General features: G+C 44.8%; 1 protein-coding gene across 3 annotated transcripts in view; it reads left to right on the top strand.

Moving 5' to 3' along the window:
- The window catches only part of trpn1 (transient receptor potential cation channel, subfamily N, member 1), a 363,054-nt gene that overhangs the window by 276,771 nt on the left and 60,019 nt on the right, over positions 1–26,264 (top strand). For all 3 annotated transcript variants that reach the window (XM_070895617.1, XM_070895599.1, XM_070895607.1), the window contains exons 16-20: positions 13,039–13,137; positions 17,314–17,520; positions 19,921–20,022; positions 22,676–22,774; positions 24,442–24,588. In XM_070895617.1, coding sequence (XP_070751718.1) covers positions 13,039–13,137; positions 17,314–17,520; positions 19,921–20,022; positions 22,676–22,774; positions 24,442–24,588 — 654 coding nt within the window. The remainder of the gene's footprint in view (positions 1–13,038; positions 13,138–17,313; positions 17,521–19,920; positions 20,023–22,675; positions 22,775–24,441; positions 24,589–26,264) is intronic.

Consider the following 26,264-nt stretch of genomic DNA (forward strand, 5'->3'; position numbering starts at 1 on the left):
GGCAGCGGGCTGCCAATGAGGGGGACCATTCGGCCAGAGCTAGGAGGGGGTGAAAGAGAGGAGAGGAGGGGGGGAGAGAGGGGGAGAGGAAGGTGGGTGGGGGGTAGAGAAGTGGGGGGGAGGTGGAAGTACCCTCTTGATCACATGGTACAAATCCTCTGGAAGGTCTGGAGCCAGTCCCTTGGACTTCAGTATCCTGAGGATCTTGTTCGCCTGAGATACGGTGGACATTCCTTCCGCTCAGGTGCATCTATTCCTGAGCTTACCGGGCTGCCTGCGCGATGCAGTTACTCCCGTCCTCGCTCACAGAGGGCCTGGCTTCACATTTGGAGCTTTGGTGATGACCGCTTGCTGATGACAATGGTCCACAAACCCCTTCAGAGTCCTGTAAGAGTTTGGCACGTCTAGACTGATGACCGGCATGGCATCAAACACCCGCATGAATCCCCGGTTCATCTGGTCGAGAGTTACAAACCCAGACCCCCAAAAACTCTTCAGGAGTTTTGCAATCAGGTCAGAGTTGACACAGCCTGCAGAGCACACTCTGGCCGCCGATGAGGGAACCCATTCGGCCAGGGCTAGGGGCGGCATGCTTCGGGCCCCTCCCACAAAGCCTACAGCGCGCGTTTGCAGAAACGGCCTGCCAAGAGCCACTGCACTCTACGCGCATGTGCAGAGGTCCCGGCACTGTTTTCAGCGCCGGGACCTGGCTCTGCCCACCACGCATTCCGATGCGCTGTGCCACAGGCCACAGGCCTGGAACCAATGGGGAGAATACGGAGGTAAGAAATCGGCGCCATTTCTGTTCTACAAAATCGGCGCCGTACTAGCAGAGGGGGCAAACTTGGGCCCATTGAGAGGGAAAGAAAGATTGGATTAAGAGAGAGAGGGGAAAAAAAGACACAAAGGCAAAGTAAGAAAAAAATGTTAAAATGTTAAAATTTTCTATTTTTAAACTCTCCAACAACAATTCACTACCCGAAAGAATGAGACATCCATACTTTTAATTGTTCAATTTCTGGGCCAGGAGAGGTTGATTGGTAGTCATTAACAATTAATAGGGTACTTACCCTATTTATTACTAGACTTAAGTTTCTGTGGCAAGGGGATTTGAATATAGAAGCAGGGAGGTCTTACTGCAGTTGTACAGGGCCTTAGTGAGGCCTCACCTAGAATATTGTGTTCAGTTTTGGTCTCCTAATTTGAGGAAGGACGTTCTTGCTATTGAGGGAGTGCAGTGAAGGTTCACCAGACTGATTCCAGGGATGGCTGGGCTGTCATATGAGGAGAGACTGGATCAACTGGGCCTTTATTCACTGGAGTTTAGAAGGATGAGAGGGGATCTCATAGAAACATCTAAGATTCTGACGGGACTGGACAGGTTAGATGCGGGAAGAATGTTCCTGATGTTGGGGAAGTCCAGAACCAGGGGACATAGTCTTCGGATAAGAGATAGGCCATTTAGGACTGAGATGAGGAGAAACTTCTTCACTCAGAGAGTTGCTAACCTGTGGAATTCCCTGCCGCAGAGAGTTGTTGATGCCAGTTCACTGGATATATTCAAGAGGGAGTTAGATATGGCCCTTACGGGTAAGGGGATCAAGGGGTGTGGAGAGAAAGCAGGAAAGGGGTACTGAAGGAATGATCAGCCATGATCTTATTGAATGGCGGTGCAGGCTCAAAGGGCCAAATGGCCTACTCCTGCACCTATTTTCTATGTTTCTAAAAGCAGCAACTTCATGAAACTCATGAAGAGGCTAAGGACGAGATGCTGTTTTTGCGAAGCTAATGGGGAAGCAGCACCAACCAGCCAGCAACTTGTGGCAATTCATAATTCACGGCGTATCACAAGTTGCCGGCCGATTTGCTTATTGATAACAGCTTGTGTCATTCACACACCGTTATTTTTTCAGCACGTTCTGGGCCATTATTTAAGGGACGTCATGTCAGCAATGAGGCAAGGGTTTGAGACCCCCATTCTTAGCAAGTTTTCAACCTCTCCCGTGGGGATGTGCCAAGTGGAGACCAAGTCCTCGGTCCATTCTCACGCTCTCTTCCTGCAGCTGGCACAGAGAGTTTGGAGTCTTGGTGTCAGGTGACCAAGGATAACAAGAAAAAAGATTTTTTTAAAAGGGACATAAAATGTTCTTTTAAAAAAATAGTGAAAATATTTTACGATCTGTAGCTTTCTATAGAACTTTTGCCAAGATCTGATATAACTATGTTTAAACTGGTAGATGGCAACTTCTGACTTTAAAAAAAGATTACATTATTTCAGTGACGCTGGTGTACCAATGAATTTAGACATGGTATCGTGTCATGATTGCTGGAGGTTTTCCACTGGGCTTTCCAGGTTTAGAGTTTGAGACACTGAGAAGCTGTAAGGAACTTTCCCAGGGGTGAAACAAATGGATGAGTCAATCCTTTGCTCTCACACACACCACCATTTAGCAAAAGGCATTGCCAGTGGTGAGGAGGAGATCAAGGATTGTACAATTACATTACTCTTGTTCCTTCCTAAGGCATCTGTTGATGTAGATCTTTGTAAAGGTGATTAATATATAGAAATTAATGATCTGCATGTCGGAAAGCCCTGACACACATTTGAAACAGTTTGGCACTCATTAGTACTGCAGCCAGACATCTCCATTGAAAGTACTGACAGGCCACCTTCATTGTGATCCAGCCGAAAGCTGTATCTCTTCAGACATCTTACTTAATTATTACCATGTATTTATGGACAAAGATCTGAGGTGTCTGGCCTAGAAGTTTATATGCAGGTCAAATGTATATGGGTGATCTCTACCTGTAGGTGGTGCTGTTGGACAGTGTAAGTCCCAGAGACCTTAGGACAGGATAACCAAACATTGGGTTAGCTACTACCCTAGCATACACCTTATCCTCTCCACTAGCTTGGCAATCTAAAAAAGAGGCCCACTGCTGTTCTGCATTGCAAAAACATTGCAGTTGTATCTGTTCACGGGTTCCTTAAACACAATGAATCTGAATTTGTGATCGGAGGCTTAGAACACCACGGGAGCAGCCGGAGGAGGTTTGGACAGCGGATGCCTCCAACCGGCAAAAAAATCTATGAACCTTACCTGATGGTCCTGAATCCGCAGAGACATATTTATGTAACAAATTTTTTAAAATGACATTTAAAATGAATTAAAATACAATTTAATTAACCATTTAAAACAAAAATTTAATTTTTTGAAAAATAAATTTAAAGGTTTTAAAGGGGCTAAAAATAACCGTAACTTATTTTACATGTGTTTTGATGTTTGAATCACGGAAAAAAAAATATTTTTATATTCATTTCAACTCTTACGCTGGTAAAAGCAGGCCTTTGTGCCTACTTTTACCAGGCGTAAGAATTTCACGAGCATTCGCTGGGTAGAAATTGGGCAAATAGCGATCTGTCAAGAGGATTCTTGACAGATCGCAAGTTCCAGGTTTTCGCACATGCGTTTTGCCCACGAAAACTTGCACAGCCCTTACGGGCACATACGCACCTCATACACACCTGTAGGGGCCACAAAATCCGGGCCAATGTGATTCTTTCTTTGATAATGAAAACTGTTTTCTTGGAGGACAGTTTCTTAAATGATAAGGGGATAAGGTGTTATGGGGAGCGGTGGGGAAGTGGAGCTGAGTCAATGATCAGATCAGCCATGATCTTATTGAATGGCGGAGCAGGCTCGAGGGGCCGTATGGCCTGTCCTGTTCCTATTTCTTATGTTCTTATTCTTAAGATTCCTAAAGCTTAATTTATAAATGCAATCAAAACCCATCAGGACATAAATGTGTTAGATAAGCAAAGGGGACCAGATCATTGTGCAAGCTATCCCAGAGCAAAGGACGATATAAGAATTGAGATTGCAGTAACACTACACCAAAGCACTTTGCTCTATTAAATAGGTTGACAATGCAGTGTAAAAAACCTATACATTGTAAGCCGTCCAGAAGGATCCCAGATCACCTCTGCCATTCTTGACTTTGGATTTGCAGGCAAATCTCCCAACTGCACAGCTCCAGACAGGATAATGGAATAGTGAAGTTGGCAGTTTCACCTGTAACATTGTGAGTCAAGAGCTGGTGCAGGGGATTCAGTGTTCTTTTGGATAGACCAGGAGACTTGTATGGTATGATGCAACCCTGTAGATGTGTGATTACTGTCTTGCATCGCATCAGGTATTCCATGTAAAATAAAAGTTGAATGTACATTCCACGTAAACTCAGAGTGGGGTAATTGATGAGGCTGATCACATGGGAGTCAGATATCCAGCACTTACCGTAATCAGAAAATATAAGCCAGCCAGCATATTTGTTTCAGACACCCAGGGAATCCTGGCAGGTGTAAAACAAATGATCTGGACAAGATGAAGCATTATGGGATCTATGCCCTTCAACTTGCCCCGCCCCCCCCCCAACCCCAAACCACACAACAACGGATAGGAATTTAAATATATATTTTTTGCATGTGTTACTTAAGAGTAATTGCTAGCTTTTATCCAGTGATGATCTACATTTTAATCGTCCACCAAGTGTACCAACCAAACAGTATCATAGCACCAGCTATTGTATTACCCAGGGCCCAAACCCGTGGAACTCCTCACTTTCCTCAATTTTGCATCTCATGATCTTCAGACTTTTAAAGGCCAAGCTTGACATGACCTATTCACTACCTGATTTACCTTGTGTTCTCTCTTTTTTGTAGCAAAGGCTGATGTTCTGCACTTCAGACCTTGGCTCTTCCCCATGTCCTTTCAAGCATCTTTAAAATGCTTTTACATAGGATAGGATATATGGCACAGAAACAGGCCATTCGGCTCAACCAGTCCATGCCGGCATTTATGCTCCATTCGAGCCTCCTCCCGTCTTTCCTCATCTAACACTGTCAGCATAACCTTATAATTCCCTTCTTCCTCATGCTTGTCTCGACTCCCCTTAAATGCATCTATACTATTCCCTGTGGTAGCGAGTTCCAAATTCTCATCACTCTTTGGGTAAAGAAGTTTCTTCTGAATTCCCTACTGGATTTCTTGGTGACTATCTTATATTGATGGCCTCTAGTTATGCTCTTCCGCACAAATGAAAACATTCTCTCTGTATCCACTCTATCAAAACCTTTCATAATTTTAAAGAGCTCTATTAGGTTACCCTTCAGCCTTCTTTTTTCAAGAGAAAAGAGACCCAGCCTGTTCATCCTTTCCTGATTTGTATACACTCGCATTTCAGGTATCATCCTTGTAAACCTTCTCCGTGTCTTTGTTTTATCTTTTATCTTTTATCTCAAAAGACTGCAAGTTCGAACCACTTAAATTATAAAGCAACTGAACAAAACTGTGGGTATATCCAGTATATTTGATTTGATGTGTGGTTAAGATCATCTCACATCTCACATCTCAGACAGCTATCTCAGATTTGAATTTAAGTAGAAGTACAGCGATGCAACACAGTCATGTTCAAACATATTGGGCTAGATTTTCAGTCTTTGGTGAAAATGGTAGTTTTACACCAAAATTACCGTTTTCGCTGCGCTACTGTTTTTAGGCCTAACTTTCGGCCTTTGCGTCTGCATCGGTAAAGTCGGCATTGCATGAGGATTCACGGCGCAAACTGCGAGTTTTGGCAACTTTAGTCCAGGGCCGGTAGTGTTGTGAGAGAGGCATTGGAAGGGGGGAAAAACAAACAAAAAAAATTACAAAAAACATTCAAAAAATCCTAACCTACTAAATCACTGAAAAATAATTTAAAAATTAAAAACTAAACTTGCCTTTTTGCAGGTCTTCATACTTACCGTTTCTGGCAGGGCTGCACTGACAGGTTTGACCCTGTCGGTATTCTGGACGTGGTGTAGGGGTCGGGAGACTGTCGAAAGTGCGACGCAAACACAGTCTGCGTCACTGCACATTGGCACATCTCTCCCCGGTGGTACGTGGAAGCGCTGCCACAAAGAGGTGCCCGAGGATCCCGCTGATCGGGTTTTCGTCGCGGGGGGTCAAATCGTGGCAAAAAACCTGGTTGCAATGCCGGTAAAAATCCAGCCCCTTGTGCCATAGAGCAACAGAGCACAGTTATTGGAAGAAATTTATATGACGCCTTTCATGACCTCAGGATGCCACAAATTGCTTTACAACCAATTAAGTACTTTTGAAGTGTAGTCACTGTTGTAATGTAGGAAAGGACAGACAATTTTGCACAGCGAGATCCCACAAACAGCATTAAGATAAATTAGCCCGATAATGTGTTTTTCAGCGATGTTGGTTGAGGGACAAATATTGGCCAGGACACCGAGGAGAACTCACCTACTCTTATATTCTAGTAACTTCCACACTACGGCCCCAAGTTTCAGCCCGCGCCGAAAACGGCGCACCTCCGAGCTGGACGCCTGTTCTTCGCGCCTAAAAGTGCGCTAGAAAAAAACTTCGATATTCTCCGGCTCCTCGGAGCTCGATCTCAGCTTGGCGCGGCGCGCTCTTCACAGCAGGGGGCGGAGCCAAACACTCGCGCTGATTCCGTAAGTAGTGGGGGGCGGGTCCAATTTAAATGAGCCAACGTGGTGCCGGCAACCCTGCGCGTGCGCGTTGGAGCGTGCGCGCACGCGCAGTGTCAAACAAACATTGGCACTCGGCCATTTTTAAAAGGACTCGGCTGCCGTCGAGCCACTGACGCCGCTCCTATCCCATGGCCGAATGGCCTCAGCCCCCTTGAAAAGCTGCGTGCCTCCGGTGTTGATCCTTCGGCTGCCGGCCAGCCACTGACGCCGCTCCTATCCCATGGCCGAATGGCCTCAGCTCCCTTGAAAAGCTGCGTGCGTCTGGTGTTGATCCTTCGGCTGCCTGCCAGCCACTGACGCCGCTCCTATCCCATGGCCAAATGGCCTCAACCCCCTTGAAAAGCTGCGTGCCTCCGGTGTTGATCCTTCAGCTGCCGGCCAGCCACTAAGAGAATGAAGGCCTGCCTGCAGTACAGCAGCTCAGCTCGAAGGCTGCTTGCTGCCGCTGTTGGGGCTGCCGTCGAGACACTGACGCCACACCCCTGCCTGTCTCCAACATGAAAGGCCTGCCTGAAGCACTTTCACACAGGTAGGAACATGGCTTATTTAATCTTTTCTTTGATTATAAATTTCTATTCAGGTTGGATTTATTTGTATAATATTTGTATAAGTATAACTAAGGATTGATTGTAGAATTTAATGACTTCCCTTCCCCCCCATCCCCCCCCCCCACCTCATTCCCTACGCCTAATTTGTAACCTGCGCCTGATTTTCTAAAGTGTAGACAAGGTTTTTTCGAGCGTACAAAAATCTTCACTTACTCCATTCTAAGTCAGTTTGGAGTAAGTTTTCACTGCCGAAACTTTGAAAACAGGCGTAAGTGGCCGGACACGCCCCCTTTTGAAAATAAAATTCTGTTCCAAAGTGAAACTGTTCTAACTGACTAGAACTGGAGCAAACTAAATGCCGAGAATTTGAATTTCTAAGATACTCCGTTCTACACCAGTTGCTCCAAAAAATCAGGAGCAACTGAGGCCGAAACATGGGCCCTACATATTCATTATGTATCTCGTGCAGTTAGCGGTAGGTGGCAAAAAGCCAGATAAAAACAGAGAAACATAGAAAATAGGTGCAGGAGTAGGCCATTCGGCCCATCGAGCCTGCACCACCATTCAATAAGATAATGGCTGATCATTCCCTCAGTACCCCTTTCCTGCTTTCTCTCCATACCCCTTGATCCCTTTAGCCGTAAGGGCCATATCTAACTCCCTCTTGAATATATCCAATTAACTGGCATCAACAATTCTCTGTGGTAGGGAATTCCAAAGGTTAACAACTCTCTGAGTGAAGAAGTTTCTCCTCATCTCAGTCCTAAATGGCTTACCCCTTATCCTAAGACTGTATCCCCTGGTTCTGGACTTCCCCATCATTGGGAACATTTTTCCCGCATCTAACCTGTCCAGTCCCGTCAGAATTTTATAAGTTTCTATGAGATCCCCTTTCATCCTTCTAAACTCCAGTGTATAAAGGCCTAGTTGATCCAGTCTCTCCTCATATCTCAGTCCCGCCATCGCGGGAATCAGTCTGGTGAACCTTCACTGTAATCCCTCAATAGCAAGAACGTCCTTCCTCAGATTAGGAGACCAAAACCGACAATATTCCAGGTGGGGCCTCACTAAGGCCCTGTACAACTGCAGTAAGACCTCCCTGCTCCTATACTCAAATCCCCTAGCTATGAAGGCCAACATACCATTTGCCTTCTTCACCGCCTGCTGTACCTGCATGCCAACTTTCAATGACTGATGAACCATGACACCCAGGTCTCGTTGCACCTCCCCTTTTCCTAATCTGCCGCCATTCAGCTAATGTTCTGCCTTCGTGTTTTTGCCCCCAAAAGTGGATAACCTCACATTTATCCACATTATATTGCAACTGCCATGCATTTGCCCACTCACCTAACCTATCCAAGTCACCCTGCAGCCTTTTAGCGTCCTCCTCACAGCTCACACTGCCACCCAGTTTAGTGTCATCTGCAAATTTGGAAATATTACACTCAATTCCTTCATCTAAATCATTAATGTATATTGTAAAGAGCTGGGGTCCCAGCACTGCGGCACTCCGCTAGTCACTGACTCTCTGCTTCCTGTCTGCCAACCTGTTCTTTATCCACGTCAGTAAATTACCCCCACTACCATGTGCTTTGATTTTGCACACCAATCTCTTGTGTGGGACCTTGTCAAAAGGCTTTTGAAAGTCCAAATACACCACATCCACTGGTTCTCCCTTGTCCACTCTACTAGTTACATCCTCAAAAAATTCCAGAAGATTTGTCAAGCATGATTTCCCTTTCATAAATCCATGCTGACTTGGACCGATCCTGTCACTGCTTTCCAAATGCGCTGCAATTTCATCTTTAATAATTGATTCCAACATTTTCCCCACTACTGATGTCAGGCTTACCAGTCTATAATTACCCGTTTTCTCTCTCCTTTTTTAAACAGTGGTGTTACAATAGCTACCCTCCAGTCCATAGGAACTGATCCAGAATCGATAGATTGTTGGAAAATGATCACCAATGCATTCACTATTTCTATGGCCACTTCCTTAAGTACTCTGGGATGCAGACTATCAGGCCCCGGGGATTTATCGACCTTCAATCCCATCAATTTCCCGAACACAATTTCCCGCTTTATAAGGATATCTTTCAGTTCCTCCTTCTCACTACACCCTCGGTCCCCTAGTTTTTCTGGAAGGTTATTTGTGTCTTTCTTTGTGAAAACAGAATCTAAGTATTTGTTTAACTGGTCCGCCATTCCTTTCTCCCCATTATAAATTCACCTGAATCTGACTGCAAGAGACCTACGTTTGTTTTCACTAATCTTTTTCTCTTCACATATCTATAGAAGCTTTTGCAGTCAGTTTTTATGTTTCCAGCAAGCTTCCTCTCATACTCTATTTTCCCCCTCCTAATTAAACCCTTTGTACTCCTCTGCTGCATTACAAAATTCTCCCAGTCCTCAGGTTTGCTGCTTTTTCTGGCCAATTTATATGCCTCTTCCTTGGATTTAGCACTATCCTTCATTTCCCTTGTTAGCCACGGTTGAGCCACCTTCCCCATTTTATTTTTACTCCAGACAGGGATGTACAATTGTTGAAGTTCATCCATGTGATCTTTAAATGTTTGCCATTGCCTATCCACCGTCAACCCTTTAAGTATCACTCGCCAGTCTATTCTAGCCAATTCACGTCTCATACCATCGAAGTTACCTTTCCCCAAGTTCAGGACACTAGTCTCTAAATTAACTGTGTCACTCTCCATCTGAATAAAGAATTCTAGCATATTATGGTCACTCTTCCCCAAGGGGCCTCGCACAACAAGATTGCTGATTAGTCCTTTCTCATTACACATCACCCAGTCTAGGATGGCCAGCCCTCTAGCTGATTCCTCGACATATTGGTCTAGAAAACCATCCCTAATACACTGCAGGAAATCTTCCTCCACCGCATTGCTACCAGTTTGGTTAGCCCAATCAATATGTAGATTAAAGTCACCCATGATAACTGCTGTACCTTTATTGTACGCATCCCTAATTTCTTGTTTGATGCTGTCCCCATCCTCATTACTACTGTTTGGTGGTCTGTACACGACCCCCACTAGCATTTTCTGCCCTTTGGTATTCCGTAGCTCCACCCATACAGATTCCACATCATCCAAGCTAATGTCCTTCCTTACTATTGCATTAATTTCCTCTTTAACCAGCAATGCCACCCCACCTCCTTTTCCTTTCTGTCTATCCTTCCTAAATGTTGAATACCCATGAATGTTGAGTTCCCAGCCTTGGTCACCCTGGAGCCATGTCTCTGTTATGCCAATTACATCATATCTGTTAACTGCTATCTGCGCAGTTAATTCGTCCACCTTATTCCGAATACTCCTCACATTGAGGCACAGTGCCTTCAGGCTTGTCTTTTTAACACCCTTAGCACCTTTAGGATTTTGCTGTAATGTGGCCCTTTTTGCTTTTTGCCTTGGGTTTCTCTGCCCTCCACTTTTACTTTTCTTCTTTCTACCTTTTGCTTCTTCCCCCATTCTACTTCCCTCTGTCTCCCCACATAGGTTCCCATCCCCCTGCCATATTAATTTAAACCCTCCCCAACAGCACTAGCAAACACTCCACCTAGGACATTGGTTCCGGTCCTGCCCAGGTGCAGACCGTCCGGTTTGTACTGGTCCCACCTGCCCCAGAACCGGTTCCAATGTCCCAGGAATTTGAATCCCTCCTTTCTGCACCACTCCTCAAGCCACATATTCATCTGAGCTATTCTGCGATTCCTACTCTGACTAGCACGTGGCACTGGTAGCAATCCTGAGATTACTACTTTTGAGGCCCTACTTTTTAATTTAGCTCCTAGCTCCCTAGATTTGTCTTTAGGACCTCATCCCGTTTTTTACCGATATCGTTGGTACCTATATGCACCAAGACAACTGGCTGTTCACCCTCCCTCTTCAAAATGTCCTGCACCTACTCCAAGACATCCTTGACCCTTGCACTAGGGAGGCAACATACCATCCTGGAGTCTCGGTTGCGGCCACAGAAACGCCTATTTATTCCCTTTACAATAGAATCCCCTATCACTATAGCTCTCCCACTCTTTCTCCTGCCCTCCTGTGCAGCAGAGCCACCCACGGTACCATGAACTTGGCTGCTGCTGCTGCCCTCCCCTGATGAGTCACCCCCCTCAACAGTACCGAAAGCGGTGTATCTGTTTTGCAGGGGGCTGACCGCAGGGGACCCCTGCACTACCTTCCTTCCACTGCTCTTCCCGTTGGTCATCCATTCCCTCTCTGGCTGTATACCCTTCACCTGCGATAAGACCAAACTCACTAAATGTGCTATTCACGTCATCCTCAGCATCGCGGATGCTCCTGAGTAAATCCACCCGCAGCTCCAGTGCCACAATGCGGTCTGTCAGGAGCTGCAGGCGGATGCACTTCCCGCACCTGTAGTCGTCAGGGACACTCGAAGCGTCCCTGACTTCCCACATATTACAGGAGGAGCATAACATGTGTCCAAGCTCTCCTGCCATGCCTTAACCCCTAGACTAACTTAGTTTGGCAACAACAATGCTTAAGGTTACTTACTGATAAAGAAAAAGAAAAAGAAAAACTACTCACCAATCACCAGCCAATCATTTACCCCCTTGGCTGTGATGTCACCTTTCAATTTCTTTCTACTTTTTTGCCTTCCCTCCCTGCTGCACCGGCTGGCCTCCTCGACGAACGCTGGGCCTTTATAGGCCGCTCCGACGTCCCCAGACTCCCGCTGTTCGCACTCCCACCTCCTCAACGAACGCTGGGCCTTTATAGGCCGCTCTGACGTCCCCAGACTCCCGCTGCTCGCACTCCCACCTCCTCAACGAATGCTGGGCCTTTATAGGCCGCTCTGATGTCCCCAGACTCCCACTGCTCGCACTCCCGCCTCCTCGATGAACGCTGGGCCCTTATAGGCCGCTCCGACGTCCCCGGACTCCCACAGGTGCTTCCCCACAGGTAGGCAGCAAAAATCAAAGAGCTGGTCTCTCCCAACCAATTGAGGGACATCATCGATGGAGTCGGCCAAGTGCCCCTCCCTTCTCGATGGGAAAGGTCAAAATCAACACAGGATTGAAACACTTAGTTATTACAGTGTCAGCTATGGCTCAGTGAGTAGCACCCTCACCTCTGAGTCAGAAGGTTGCGGGTTCAGGACCCACTCCAGAGACTTGAGCGCAAAAATCTAGACTGACACTCCAGTGAAGTACTGAGGGAGTGCTGCACTGTCGGAGGTGCCATCTTTCAAATGAGACATTAAACCAAGGCACCGACTGCTCTCTCAAGTGGATGTAGAAGATCCTATGGCAGTATTTCAAAGAAGAGCAGGGGAGTGATCACTGGTGTCCTGGCCAATATATATCCCTCAAGCAACATAACAAAAAAACAGATTATCTGGTCATTACAGGTGCAGCGTCGAAAATCCGGAGTTCCGGAATCTGTAATGTTCCGGAAACCGAACCCCCGCCTCGGGCCGCCATGACCTTGCCCCCGGCGACTTCTTACCCATCTCGGGCCGACTCGCCCCCACCGCCTGGGGCCGACCTCTCCCCTCCCCTCCCCTCCCCTACCTACCTTGGCCCAGGCGTTTCCGGATTCGAGACGTTGGAAAGACTTTCCAAAGTTCGGAAATACACAGAATCCGGAGCGGCCTTGGTCTCGAGGCTTCCAGATTCTCAACGGTGTACCTGCATCACATTGCTATTGGTGGGAGCTTGCTTGTGTGCAAATTGTCTGCTGCGTTTCCTACATTACAACAGTGACCACACTCCAAAAATACTTAATTGGCTGTAAAGCGCTTTGAGACGTCCGGTGGTCGTCTCAATAAATATTTCTTTCTTCTTTCTTTAAATATGAAAGTGAGCCAGTTCACCTGCTTTGATATTCTCAGATTTAAGTTACAGTTTTACAATTATTAATGTAATTTTTTTTTAAATGCATTTAGTCGAAGCGGACTCCTCTACACCTGGCAGCGGGCAACGGGCAGCTCGATGTCTGCAATAGTTTACTCAAGATGAAGGCGGATGTGAATGCCACTGATATTGTAAGTGAACTGAATGGCGTTTCATCCAGTGGCTTTGTATTGCCTGACAAAACAGAGGCCAGGGTCACAAGGACCTCCCTGCAGGGAGCAGAGTAAATCAAGGGAACAAGTTGCTCCTAAATTCAACTCCACAACTACAACAACATTCATTTATTTATGTCTTTAACATAGTAAAATGGCCCAAGGCACTTCACAGGGGTGTTATCAAACAAAATTTGTCATTGAGCCACATAACGAGATATTAGGACAGCTGACCAAAAGCCTCAAAGAGGTAGATTTTATGGAGCGACTTAAAGGAGAGAGTTCAATCACTGTGCAAGTTTCTCTAAGAGGGCGAGAATTTCCCCAAAGCCTGCCAGCGCCCGATCGCCACCCAAAGGCCCGCTAAGGCAGGGAAGATTATTGCCGGCAAAAACTTCCCGAAAATTTTTTTTAAAATCTGCTCAGTGAAATATATGGGCCTTGCACCCCAAATCTGGGCGAAAAAGTGCAATTTAGGCTAGATTGGGCAGTGCCTAAAGAAAATGGGCGATAAATTAAAAAATCTATAAAAAATTTACCCCGCGGCTGCGGGTTGGGACTAACACGAGAAAAAGAATAAAAATAATTTTTTTAAAAACTTAACTAAAAAATCAAAAAAAATGCCCAACACACTTATTAAAATTAAATCACCCCAACAGATTTTACTAACCTTTTTCTTGCAGACCTACTTACCTATTGCCCAGCTCCGCTGATCCTCGTGGGCATTGAAAAAAAAATGTTTTTTTATCTACTTACCTACGGGTCCCCGCTCAGCCAAAAATCACGGCAGGGTGATCTGTGGACGGTGCACACCGGCGGTCCGCTGCTCAGCGGGACTTCGAAACCGCCGGCGTCCCTAAGGTAGGAGATTACCGCTCATCTCATTACCACCCACAATGGCCAATACCGCCCAGAAACCGGGAGGTGAGCCATAGGAAATTGCTGCCGTCTGTATCTACACTAATGAATCCCTTTATCATCTTAAAGATCTCAATTCGATCACTCCTCAAATTTCTAAACTCAAAGAAATACAAGCTAAGTTTATTCAACCTTTCTTCATAATTTAGCCTTTTAAACTCCGGTATCATTCTGGTGAATCGGCCCTGTATCCCCTCCAAGGCCAGTATATCTTTCCTAAAGTGCGGTGCCCAAAACTGAATGCAATCTCTAATATTACTTTCTCGCTTTTGAATTCCAATCCTGCCAGAGATAAAGGCAACATTCCATTAGCATTTTTGATTTTTTTTTACCTGTACACTAGCTTTTAATGATTCCCTTTGGTCCTCCACAGCTCCTAGTCACCAACCAGTAAATAAATATTCTGATTTGTCTTTCTCGGATCCAAAGTCGATGACCTCACACTTCTCCACATTGAACTCTGACTTACCTCTTCTTTGCAAAACAACATACCTTCATTTTGGTAGTTTGACCCTAAATGACCCCAAACCATGTGACATTTCAGAAATCAGTGCCAGAAGAATGACAATCACCTATTTTTAAATCTCTGATCAATATGTGGTAGGAAACTGAAAAAAAAAGTACTTACATTTTTATGAAAAAAAAAGTACTTACATTTTTAAGTTAAAGTGAAATCTAAATGGAACCGACTCCTCTGTCCTGTAGTATGGCCTCTACTCATTGGAATTCAGAAGAATGAGAGGTGATATTATCGAAACGTATGAGATTATGAGCGGTCTTGACAAGGTGGATGCAGAATGGATGTTTCTACTGATAGGGGAGACTAGAACTAGAAGGCATAATCTTAGAATAAAACTGAGATGAGGAGAAATTTCTTCTCTCAGAGGGTTGTGAATCTGTGGAATTTGCTGCCCCAGAGAGCTGTGGAAACTGGGACATTGACTACATTTAAGACAGAAATAGACAGTTTCTTAAACGATAAGGGGTTATGGGAAGTGGGCAGGGAAGTGGACCTGAGTCCATGATCGGATCAGCCTTGGTCATATTAAATGGCGGAGCAGGCTCGAGGGGCCGTATGGCCTACTCCTGCTCCTATTTTTTATGTTCTTATGTAAGTTTATGGCAGTACTGTAAGGTACTTCCTTCTGTGTTCAGAATGTCTCAGACTCTTTCCCCCATAGTATAGAGACAGGAGCAGGCCTGCTTAAAAGGAATCTCCAGGCACAAGTAACTATACCATGTTTATCCTCGTTTCTCTGTTTTGAAGGTGCTGTCTCATGGGGCCAGTATTATTGCCACCATTCGGCCCATCAAGTCTGCGCTGGCTCTTTCGTAGAGCAGTCCAGCTAGTCCCACTCCCCCGCTTTTTCCCCATGTCCATGCAACTTGATCTCCTTCAAGTATTTATCCAATTCCCTTTTGAAGGCTACCATTGAATCTGTTTCAGCCATCCTATCAGGCAGTGCATTCAAAATCCTAACCATCATTGTGTAAAAAAGATTTTTCCTCATGTCGTCTCTGGTTCTTTTGCAAATCACATTAAATTTATAAATTTTAATAAATCGATCCTGGGAACGTTAGGAATGTTGCCAGAAAAAGAAACCATTCTTGTGCATTTTAAGAACTTCTTTGCCTCTTTCCAAAATGAAATCTCAGAGCTGGTACAGGTCCTCCTGATTCGATAGGAGCAACATTATGGGCCTAAAATTCCGGCCTCGCTGGGTCAGTACGATGTCCTTCTCCCGGTGAGGCCTTGCAAAAGCCGGTTTTCGGGGTGTGATGCGCATGCGCCGAAAACCTGCTTTTCCGATCCTCCATATCCCCGGGAGAAGGACATCCGCGCGGGAGAGATTCGGCTATTTGCCCAACTCATGCCCAGCGAATGTCCTTCAAACTCTTACGCCTGGTAAATTTAAATATACATTGTTATAGTAAAAACCCTGTCCATTAAGATGTTTATTTTAAACCCTATTAAAACACATTAAAAAAAATTCCAAAAAATACATATTTTTTCTAAAACATCTAATTAACTTTAATTTCAATTAATTTTAAATATGTGAGGTGTTTCTTTTATTTATTATGTTGTATTTCTTGCTTTAGGGGTTTATTCTCATTGATAATAATGGGAACTCATAAAAACGGAGTTGCTATTATAATCAATGAGAATACTGCAGAGTGATTGGTGTTCCAGGCCCACGTGACTTCAGCTTTTTCGTGCATACGGGGAAGTCATCTCCCCGTACGTTACGTATCGTATGACGGCCTCCGACCGCAATCGAAGGCGTCTCCGGGACCACCAGGTACTTTCGCTAAAAAATTTCAGGTCGGAGGCGTTTGTCCGAAGGAAGCCTCCAAGTGGAATTTCCACCCCCTATGATTTTTTTCCATATTTATTTGCTCATTTAAGGTCACCAATGACAGTGCTGTATAATGGAACACTTCAGTATGAGGCACAACTAGGTCAGGCATAGCACGGATGCAGAGTAAAGTTCCCTCGATTCTGCACGAAAAGTGCACCTCAGCCATGTCATGCATGTACATTCTGTTTGTAGCCACCAGATGACGTCATTGTTGGAGGCCACTGAGCAGCATGCACATGGTGTATAAAAGGCCAGCCATTTTGAGAGTCAGGCACTTTGGGCCTAAATAAAGCAGAAGCAAGGTTGTACCTTGCTTAGTTAAACAGTACTCAGTTTGAACCTTTGTTGTATACATAACAAGCCACAGCTCTGATTAGCATCAGCTACTCTGCTACTGCACGTTTTTTTTCCCACAGAATTGACAGCACAGAAGCAGGTCATTCGGCCCAGTGTTTATGCTCCACACACAAGCCTCATCCGGCACTACTTCATCTAACTCTATCAACATATCCTTCTATGCCTTTCTCCCTCGGGTACTTATCTAGCTTCCCCTTGAATGCATCTCTGCTATTCACCTCAACAATGCCATGTCGTAGCAAGATCCACATTCTAATCACACTATGGGTAAAACACTGTGTGACATTTTTCTATTTCTCCACTAGCCATCCTATTGCCTCTTGGAGTGTTATTGCCTATTTGGTGCCAATCAATGCCAAACTAATGGCAGTTTTTGTGTGCAGTGGAACTCGGTTGACACTACCCCAAAACTCATTTTTCCAAGCGACTCTTCCAGCCTCCAGACAGAAGGGGCTCCGAACTCATCAGTCATGACGATGTTTTCTAATCATCCTCCCTTGCTGTTTCTTGCCATTGACAGCACGGACAAACGCCACTCCACCTGGCTGCGGAAAATGATCACTCTGAGGTCGTGAAGCTCTTCCTCAAACAGAAGCCGGAACTGGTGACTTCGGCAAACATGGAGGGGTCTACCTGTGCGCACATCGCCGCATCAAAGGGCAGCGTGGCTGTGATAAAGGAGCTGCTAAAATTCAATAAAGCTGGAGTCACCACAGCACGGAACAAGGTGAGGCCTGAGAACACCAAACTGTGGGGAGAATAAATACAAACTACCGAATGTACAAGATGAAAAAATAACTAATCAGTATATTGGATATTTAAACACTTGTAAATCACTTTTCACCTTACAGTGCCAGTCTAGGCTCAGTGGGTAGCACTCTCACCTCTGAGTCAGAAGGTTGTGGGTTCAAGTCCCACTCCAAACAATTGAGCACAAAAATCTAGGCTGACACTCCAGTGCTGAGAGAGTGCTGCACTGTTGGAGGTGGCATCTTTCAGATGAGACGTTAAACCGAGGCCCCGTCTGCTCTCAGGTGGACGTAAAAGATCCCTTAGCATTATTTCGAAGAAGAGCATCCCAGGTGTCCTGGCTAATATTTATCCTTCGATCAACATAACAAAAACAGATTATCTGATCTTTATCACATTACTATTTGTGGCAGCTTGCTGTGTGCAAATTGGCTGCCATGTTTTCCACATTACAACAGTGACTACACTCCACAAGTACTTCTTTGGCGCACTTTGGGGCGTCCGGTGATTGTGAAAGGTGCTATATAACTGCAGGTCTTTCTTTCTTTCTTTCTTTCTTTCTTTCTTTCTTTCTTTCTTTCTTTCTTTCTTTCTTTCTCTTTCTTTCTTTCTTTCTTTCTTTCTTTCTTTCTTTCTCTCTTTCTTTCTTTCTCTTTCTTTCTCTCTTTCTCTGTCTTTTTTTCTCTCTCTCTCTGGTACAGTCTAAATATTGTGTTACTGGTTAAGCATCTTCTTGTTCCTTTTGCAGAGTGCAGGGACAGTGCCACAGTTGCCAATGCTCGGGATCTCATTATTTATTGATTTTTTTTTTAACAATTGTTTAAGTGTGTGTGATTCCTGCCTTCTGTTTCTGAGAATCACACACAGTCATGCCAAGAAACCTAAGGGGGTGAAATAGGACATGACTGGGGATGCAAGACAGGCATTATCGAATTTGGCAACCATTACACAACATGTCTGCTATTTAGCTCAGTTCAAGTGAATGGAACTAAATATCTGGTGTGGCAAACGGCAAGTGATAAACGCGATACCGCCGTTATTTATATCCGCCGCCCATGTCCCCACTAGATATATTAATAATGCTCCTCCTGCAGGCTGATGCAATCACAATGCACTGATACAGTACAAAATCAGTGAAGTGCTAACAAAACCATGAATGTTGGCTACACTGAAGGCCTGAGTATTTTACCTGTGTCTCACATTTTACAGACTGGGATATGCACATCAGTGATAATTTAGATTGAATTAACTCTTTCAGCACTCGCAGTGCCAGTAGGTTCTGTAAAACATACTTTATTTCACATATCTTCTATTTTCTCATTCATATGCTTTGTTTTAACATTAAGTTATATTATTTCTTATTTTTCATGCTCAATCACACAACATATTTGGCATGGTTTGCACCCTCCCGTTAGCTCCTGCGGGAGCGGTAACGGAGTGAACGGTGAATCCACCGATGCCTGCGAACTTCCCTAGCGGGTTTGTGCTGGCACTAACACTTTCCGCCTCGCTCTCTTGTGTCCCGCATATCGTGACATCATCCGGTGTGCAGCGACCCATTACCGCCCCGGATGTGATATTCGCTCCCACCCCCTGCAGCGTCGCCGGGCGTCAACAACGGCAGCTGCAGGAGGCGTTATCACCTGGGCCGGCCACATGGGGAGCGCTAATTAAAGGCAATGGTGGTCGGGTAGGGCAAAATTTATTTCTCTCCCCAGTCTGGTGCCTCCTGATTTCATTTGATCCCACGATTCCTCAGCCCTGCACTATCTTAGAGTGCTTGGGGCTGCTATGCACGTAGCGCAGGTCAGTGACCCACAGGTGCACTCCTGCTCCTCCTGGCCCCACAAGGACATTTTTTTACATTTAGAAAACTTGCCTTCCTGGGCCTCTGCTTGCCGACTAGGTTGGCCTGGAAGGTGGTTAAGCCTCTTCCCACTCAGGCCAACGAGTCAAAATTGATGACATAAGATTTCTTGACCGCTTTCGGTCACCTCCCCTAAATTTCCTCCAACTTCCTGCTCTTGCCATCTCTTTCATTTTGAAAATTCCTTAGGACCTTTCATGTGAAGGATGCTGTGTAACCTGTAAGATGGTGTTGCCCTTTTTCACCCCTGCATTTTACTTAACAACATCAGCATCGTCCCTCATCCCTACTCTCCTTTATGCTTTGTCTGAGTTGAAAGTACTTGCTTCTGATACTGGCTAAAAAAAGTGACAAATATTCCTTTCCCAACAAAAATATTTCTCACCTCACAAACTTAGAAAAAAAATGACTTCATTTGCAAAAAGAATGTTCTAAATGGTGCAGGGAAAGATCTGTCGAAGCCTTCTGTGCACAGCACATTTGTGAAGATTGTGATTTTGTATTTTTCAGACCAAAGACTCCACTCCACTCCATCTAGCGGCTGCTGGAGGTCACGCAGAGGTCGTTAAGGTGTTGTTGGAGGCTGGTGCTGATGGCACCGATGAGAACGCGGTGTGTATTAACCTAAAAAAGGTCTTTAAAATTATGAAGGGATTTGATGGAGTAGATGTAAAGAAGATGTTTGCACTTGTGGGAGAGTTCAAAACTAGCGGTCATAAATAGAAGATGGTCACTAATAAATCCAATAAGGTATTCAGGAGAAACTTCTTTACCCAGAGATTGGGTAGAATGTGGAACTTGCTACCAGATGGAATAGTTAAGGTGAAAAGCATAGGTGCATTTAAGGGGAAGAGTACATGAGGGAGAAAGGAATAGAAGGATGTGTTGTTCAGGTTAGAATAAGTAGGGTGGGAGGAGGCTTGTGTGGAGCATAAACACCGGCATAGACCACTTGGGCCGAATGGCCTGTTTCTGTGCTGTAATTTCTATGCAATTCTATTTAACGTGCTTCTACTGAGCTACAACTGGAAGCCCACAGTTCTTTTTAAATGTTTTTTTTATGTGTCGTCTAAATATTTCCCCTTTCCACCACTAACAGACCCTTCAATATGTGAACTCATACAGTGCCCATTCATACCAATCAATGAAAATGTATTACAAACCTTGCCAACAATGCATCTTCCAAACCTTTGCTGCCGACATAACTTTATTGCGACCACACCTCGAATAAAAATCCAAACTGTGTGTGTGCCTTGTGTTTCTTACCACCACTCTTTGGTGTAACTATTTGCTGTACAAATTCAAACCTAGTGTTGTGCTATCTGAGTATCTGGAGTATATGAGATGCTGGCTGCAATGTTCTAATAGGAGCCTCTTGTTACTGAGCTGGCCTCCCGTCTTACAGCAGCCAAGTCCTGAGATGAACCTCTTGCATGGGTAGCTTGGATCTGCAACCTTTCAACCATGCGCAGGCATTGGAGGGGACAGGCTGGAGTGCCCACATGCAATGCCATCCTGAGAGGTTGAGTAGGTTGGGCCTATATGCATTGGCGTTCAGAAGAATGAGAAGTGATCTTATCGAAATAAATAAGATAATGAGGGGGCTCGACAAGGTGGATGCAGCGAGGATATTTCCACTCATAGCGAAAACTAAAACTAGGGTGCATAGGCCCCAGTTTTCTTCAGTGCAAGGCTCGCCCATTTCGCCGATGGCCGCCGAGAGATTCCTCTAAAATGGTACCACCCGGCGGCAAAATAACGGTTTACGCCGTCAATCTGGGCGGCAGCGGACGGGAGCTCACAATCTCGGCGGCAAATGAGCTTGCCACCCAAGTGCCACCGAGGATGCAGTTGGGCCCAGGGAGGGGGGAACTCTGAAAAGTAAAAAAACATTACCAAAAAAAAAACATCGGAACACCTTCAGGGAACCCCATCCAGGTAAGTCGCTGTAAACATTTTTTTAAAAAGATGTTCACTAACCTTTTCTTTCATGTCTTCATACCTACCGTCAGAGTTAGAACAGCCTCCACACAGCAGTCCTCCCCCCTGCTGGTGCCGACTCCCGCTGACTCCTGCTGCACCAATCTGGCATCTCGGTGGGTGGGAGGCCATTTACGCAACTTAGCCGCCAGAGGATGTCAGCGGGCAGATCCCGGTGGTACTCTCCTTCCGCCCGCTCCAGCCCAAGTGGAAACTGGGAACGAGAAGAAAACGGCAGCAAAACTAGGCGGCAGTCAGCAGCAGCAGGCAGCAGTGGGCGGTAAAGCCACCAATATCAGAGCCATAGTCTCAGAATAAGGGGCCGCCCATTTAAAACTGAGATGAGGAGGAATTTCTTCTCTCAGAGGGTTGTAAATCTATGGAATTCTCTGCCCCAGAGAGCTGTGGAGGCTGGGTCATTGAATATATTTAAGGCGGAGATAGACAGATTTTTGAGCGATAAGGGAATAAAGGGTTATGGGGAGCGGGCAGGGAAGTGGAGCTGAGTCCATGATCAGATCAGCCATGATCTTATTAAATGGCGGAGCAGGCGCGAGGGACCAGGTGGCCTACTCCTGCTCCTATTTCTTATGTTCTTATGAGAGACGGCACCATGACGTGTGCCTAGTCCATGACATGCCACTGGTACAGGCCACTGTCTCCACATGGCCACTTGTCTGTGCCAATGCAGACCTAATGGTATCAATGAAATCAGCAAAGCCCTATGTAATATTTGTCCGCAATCCATGCTCCCTTCTTTTCAGACTGAGAAACCAACTTGTATCTGTAATGGTGACCATGAAACTACTGGATTGTCATAAAAACCCATCTGGTTCACTAATGTCCTTTGGGGAAGAAAATCTACCCTCCTTTCCTGGTCTGGCCTATATGTGACTCCAGACCCACAACAATATGCTTGACCCTTAACTTTCCCTGAAATGTCGGCTCACCACCACCTTCTCGAGGGCAATTAGGGCCTTGCCAGTGACGCCCACATCCTGTGAATGAATTTTTTTTAACTGTGCTTTCGGGCCTGTGTCACTCTGGTCCAAATAGAGCCTCCCACCTCTGCTGGTGACCCCTGGCTAAAGGAGTATCACACTCCAATGAGAGCATGATCAAAATAGCCCTGTGCTACATTCTAGCGTCAATAACCTGAGGAAGATGAGAAACAGGATCAGATTAGAATTAGAATGAGATTGAACATATTCATAGATGCTATATTTGTTAGTTACTATTCTTCCTGAATATGATTATTTTGATTGTTTTTCTTTTCATTTTCCAGGAGGGAATGAATGCAATTCATTTAGCTGCTAAAAATGGACATATTAATGTCCTGGAAGCCTTGAAAGGCACCATATCCTTTAAAATAACCAGCACAAAGGTTAGAGACACTGACGGACGTTTTGTTCCATGTTCTCTTTGAGTTTTAATTTACAGTCGCCTTAGTATCAATTTAGTTATCATTTGAAACTTGGGTAGAGACCAGCTTAAAAAATGTCTTGCATAACTTATCAAATTGCTGCAGTCGTTACCAGGCAATTAAATACCAACAGTATTGTTTTCTGATAATTGACTGTTAATTATTCCTTAATAGTCTCGCAGTTGTTGCTCTTGTTAATCAGTGACACATCAACTGGCCATAGACAAATGTTTAACCAATTCAAGGCCCTTTCATCCTTAGCGATACCTAGCCGGTGGTTCATGAAATGGCTCAGATTTTCTGATTGTAAATCAGGCCAACTTGATTGGAAAAGCAAGGCAGAGAGCCAAAACACTGGATTTCCCAGCCCCTTTGCAAAGTTTTCGGGTGTGGAGCACTGGCATCAGAAGCACTGGCCTCAAGCAGTCAAGTGTTTCATTTAAATGCTCCCTTCCTCCCTCCCCAATGCCCTGCGCACAATTTCCAGGTGCTCAAGCCTGCAGGATGCTCATTCAGCATTGTGGCAATTCAACATGGGGATTTAAGGTTACCAGGGAATGACCAGTATTTTGGAAGTTCATTTATACGACACAGTAATTTACAGGCAATGAGGAAGAGAGTGTGTTTTTGGGATGCCTAAGTAAGATCTTCTTGGTCTGTCGACCCTGGTGAAGGAGAGTCTACATGATGCGAAGAGATGTCTTTGGTGATGCCTAACTCTTTAAGAGCCTCCAAGCTAGCCTCTTCCCTGTCTTTATTCTTCTTCATAAGATCAAGCTAAAGGTACGCCCATTGAGAAATCCATGAGTACAAAGCTGAGTAAAAATAGTAGCAAAAGCCATGACGCAAGCCTCAAATACTAAAAAGATAGCAATAACAGGCGAAGGGACACCAACCTTCAGTAGCAGCAAAACAAAATGACCTCCTCAGTGTGGTTTGCGACTCAGGGATACCTTGCTGCAGGTCTTCTCAGCATTGATATAGTGGCGACAATTATGTAGGGTAAGTTTGGGCTGGAAATGGAGAGGAATGGGGCAGAGGGGTTTGCCACTGCCCCTTGATCCCTTTTAAATATGGTGGAGCGGGATTCTGGTGGGCCGTAAAGGGAACTGCCAGTTTATTGGGAAGAGCATCAGGTTTAATTTGGCAGATCTGAGACAGTAGCCTTTAAGAACACATTTAACTCTATCCACCATCTTGAAACAGTCTGTACATCAAAGGAGAATACAGGCCACTGAGTTTTATTTGTTTCCAATTAGCCTGTTACCATTCAGTAAGCAGCAAGCTATCAGTAATCTTATAGGAACGCACTTTTATTCTATTCTATGTGTGAAGGAATATATATTATAAAACCACAACTAAAACCGCCTTTGTGTGCTACTCTGAATGTAAAAGTCCACCATCTCTTCAAAAATGAAATCAAATCTTTTTACATATCCCACAAATCTCTTGAAAGTATTGTGAATAATTTGCCAGTGGTTTCCTCATTGATGGCTGTTATGTTATTTTTTAACTCTAGATCATCTTCTCAGGTTGAGCACCTCAGATCACACGCACATCGACGAACTCGTGCTCCCTGAAAATTAAATGCAGCCTAATCTAACCAAACTTCTTTTTCCTCCCTGAAGACTGGATTCACAGCCCTTCACGTGGCTGCGCATTTTGGCCAGATGGACTTTGTGAGGGAGATTCTCACCAAGGTGCCAGCAATCATACGCAGTGAGACACCGAAGGCCACTGGCGAGGGACTACTAATGAAAGAACAGGCGAGCGAGGTAGCAAGAGTTGGCATCCTCCTCACACCAAACTCTGTGGCGGGTTGGCAGATGTGAACAACCAAATATGCCACTAAGATCTGTCTTTTTTTGCTTTTAAAGTAGTTTTGATAGGCCTCCACCAAACACCTAATTGTGTATTTTCAATAGCGAATCCACATTATGCAGGGTTTTCAATCAAAGATTACAGTACCTCTCGAATCGGGCACTGGTGCAATAAATAAAAGCAACTGCCTTGTTACCAGAATGTTACCAGGGCTCCAAGGGTTAAATTATGAGAAGAGCTTGCACAAACTAAGCTTGCATTCCCTGGAATATAGAAGGTTAAGGGGTGATTTGGTTCTGGTTTTTAGGATGTTGAAAGGAATTGATAGGGTAGATGGAGAGAAACTTTTTCCAGTGCTGAGGGAGTCTAGTACAACAGAAAGTAACCTTAAAATCAGATCCAGGCCATTCAGGAGAGAAGATAGGAAACATTTCTTCACACAAAGGGTGGTAGACATGTGGAACTCTCCCACAAAAAGCAGTAGATGTTAGCTCCATGAATCATTTTAAATGTGAGATCGATTGATTTTTGCTAGCCAAGGGTATAAAAAGATATGGAGCCAAGAAGGGGTTAAATCACATCAGCCATGATCTGACTGAATAGCGGAACAGGCTCGAGGGGCTGAATGGCCTACTGCTGTTTCTATGCTCCTATGCCTTGGGCTCTCATTACAAATGAGTCTGTCCACTAAAACAAAGTATTGAAGTGTGAGGACATCGTCTCAGCCAAATCCAGCTCAGTTGCAAGATACGGAGGTCAACCTCTGACAGATGTTAAGAGGCCCACATGAAATGAGCTAATTCAGTCTTTGATGTAGTAAATCCCTGTTGCTACTAGTGATGAGTACACATGGTTCCAAAGTTGGATGTAAATTTTTCAGTTTTAGTTGGTGGTTAAAGGTTAAACACAATGATGTGTGGTGGAGAGAGTTCCTAAGACACGGCAATATTAGTGCAGTGCAGAGGAGCTCAGCATTGTATCACATTGGGGAAATACTCCTCACAAGATCAGAAAAGTCATTTTCTGATACATTTTTTCCCAAAAAGGAATAAATTATACTCATAAACTCTTTAATTATTGGGCCAGATTTTGCTGGAGCAGGGCATCTCACAGCATGCCCGTGTTAGTTGGACTTGTTTGTGCACATTTAGGTTTTACATTTTTTTGCTGGGAAGCGCGAGCTAATAACGGCGCAGCGAGGGAAGCAGACCATCGGGGACCTTGGGGCAAACAGCATATCTCCTTAACCAATGAGATTTAAGGCTTGAGGAATAAGCAGAAGAAAGACTGAGAAGGACGGTGAATTAGAGTGGGTGAATTCAATGTCAAATCCAGTAAAGAGAAATAAAGCAAGGGAAAGAAAGATTGGATTAAGAGAGAGAAAAAGAGACAAAGGAAAAGTTTTTAAAAATCTAAAGATTTAAAATTTGCCATTTTTTAAAACTCGTAAAATAATTCACAATTTGAAGAAATGAGATTCCACACTTATGAATGTTCATTTTCTGGGCAAGAGAGGTTGATTGGCAGTCATTAACAATTATTACGCAATTAATTACTAGACTTAAGTCTGTGGCCAGTTTAATGGGCAATTAATGTGTAAAATGCAGCAACTTCATGAAACTCACGGGGA

The sequence above is a fragment of the Pristiophorus japonicus genome, chromosome 1 (assembly GCF_044704955.1).
Source record: "Pristiophorus japonicus isolate sPriJap1 chromosome 1, sPriJap1.hap1, whole genome shotgun sequence".
In the NCBI taxonomy this organism is placed as follows: Eukaryota; Metazoa; Chordata; class Chondrichthyes; family Pristiophoridae; genus Pristiophorus; species Pristiophorus japonicus.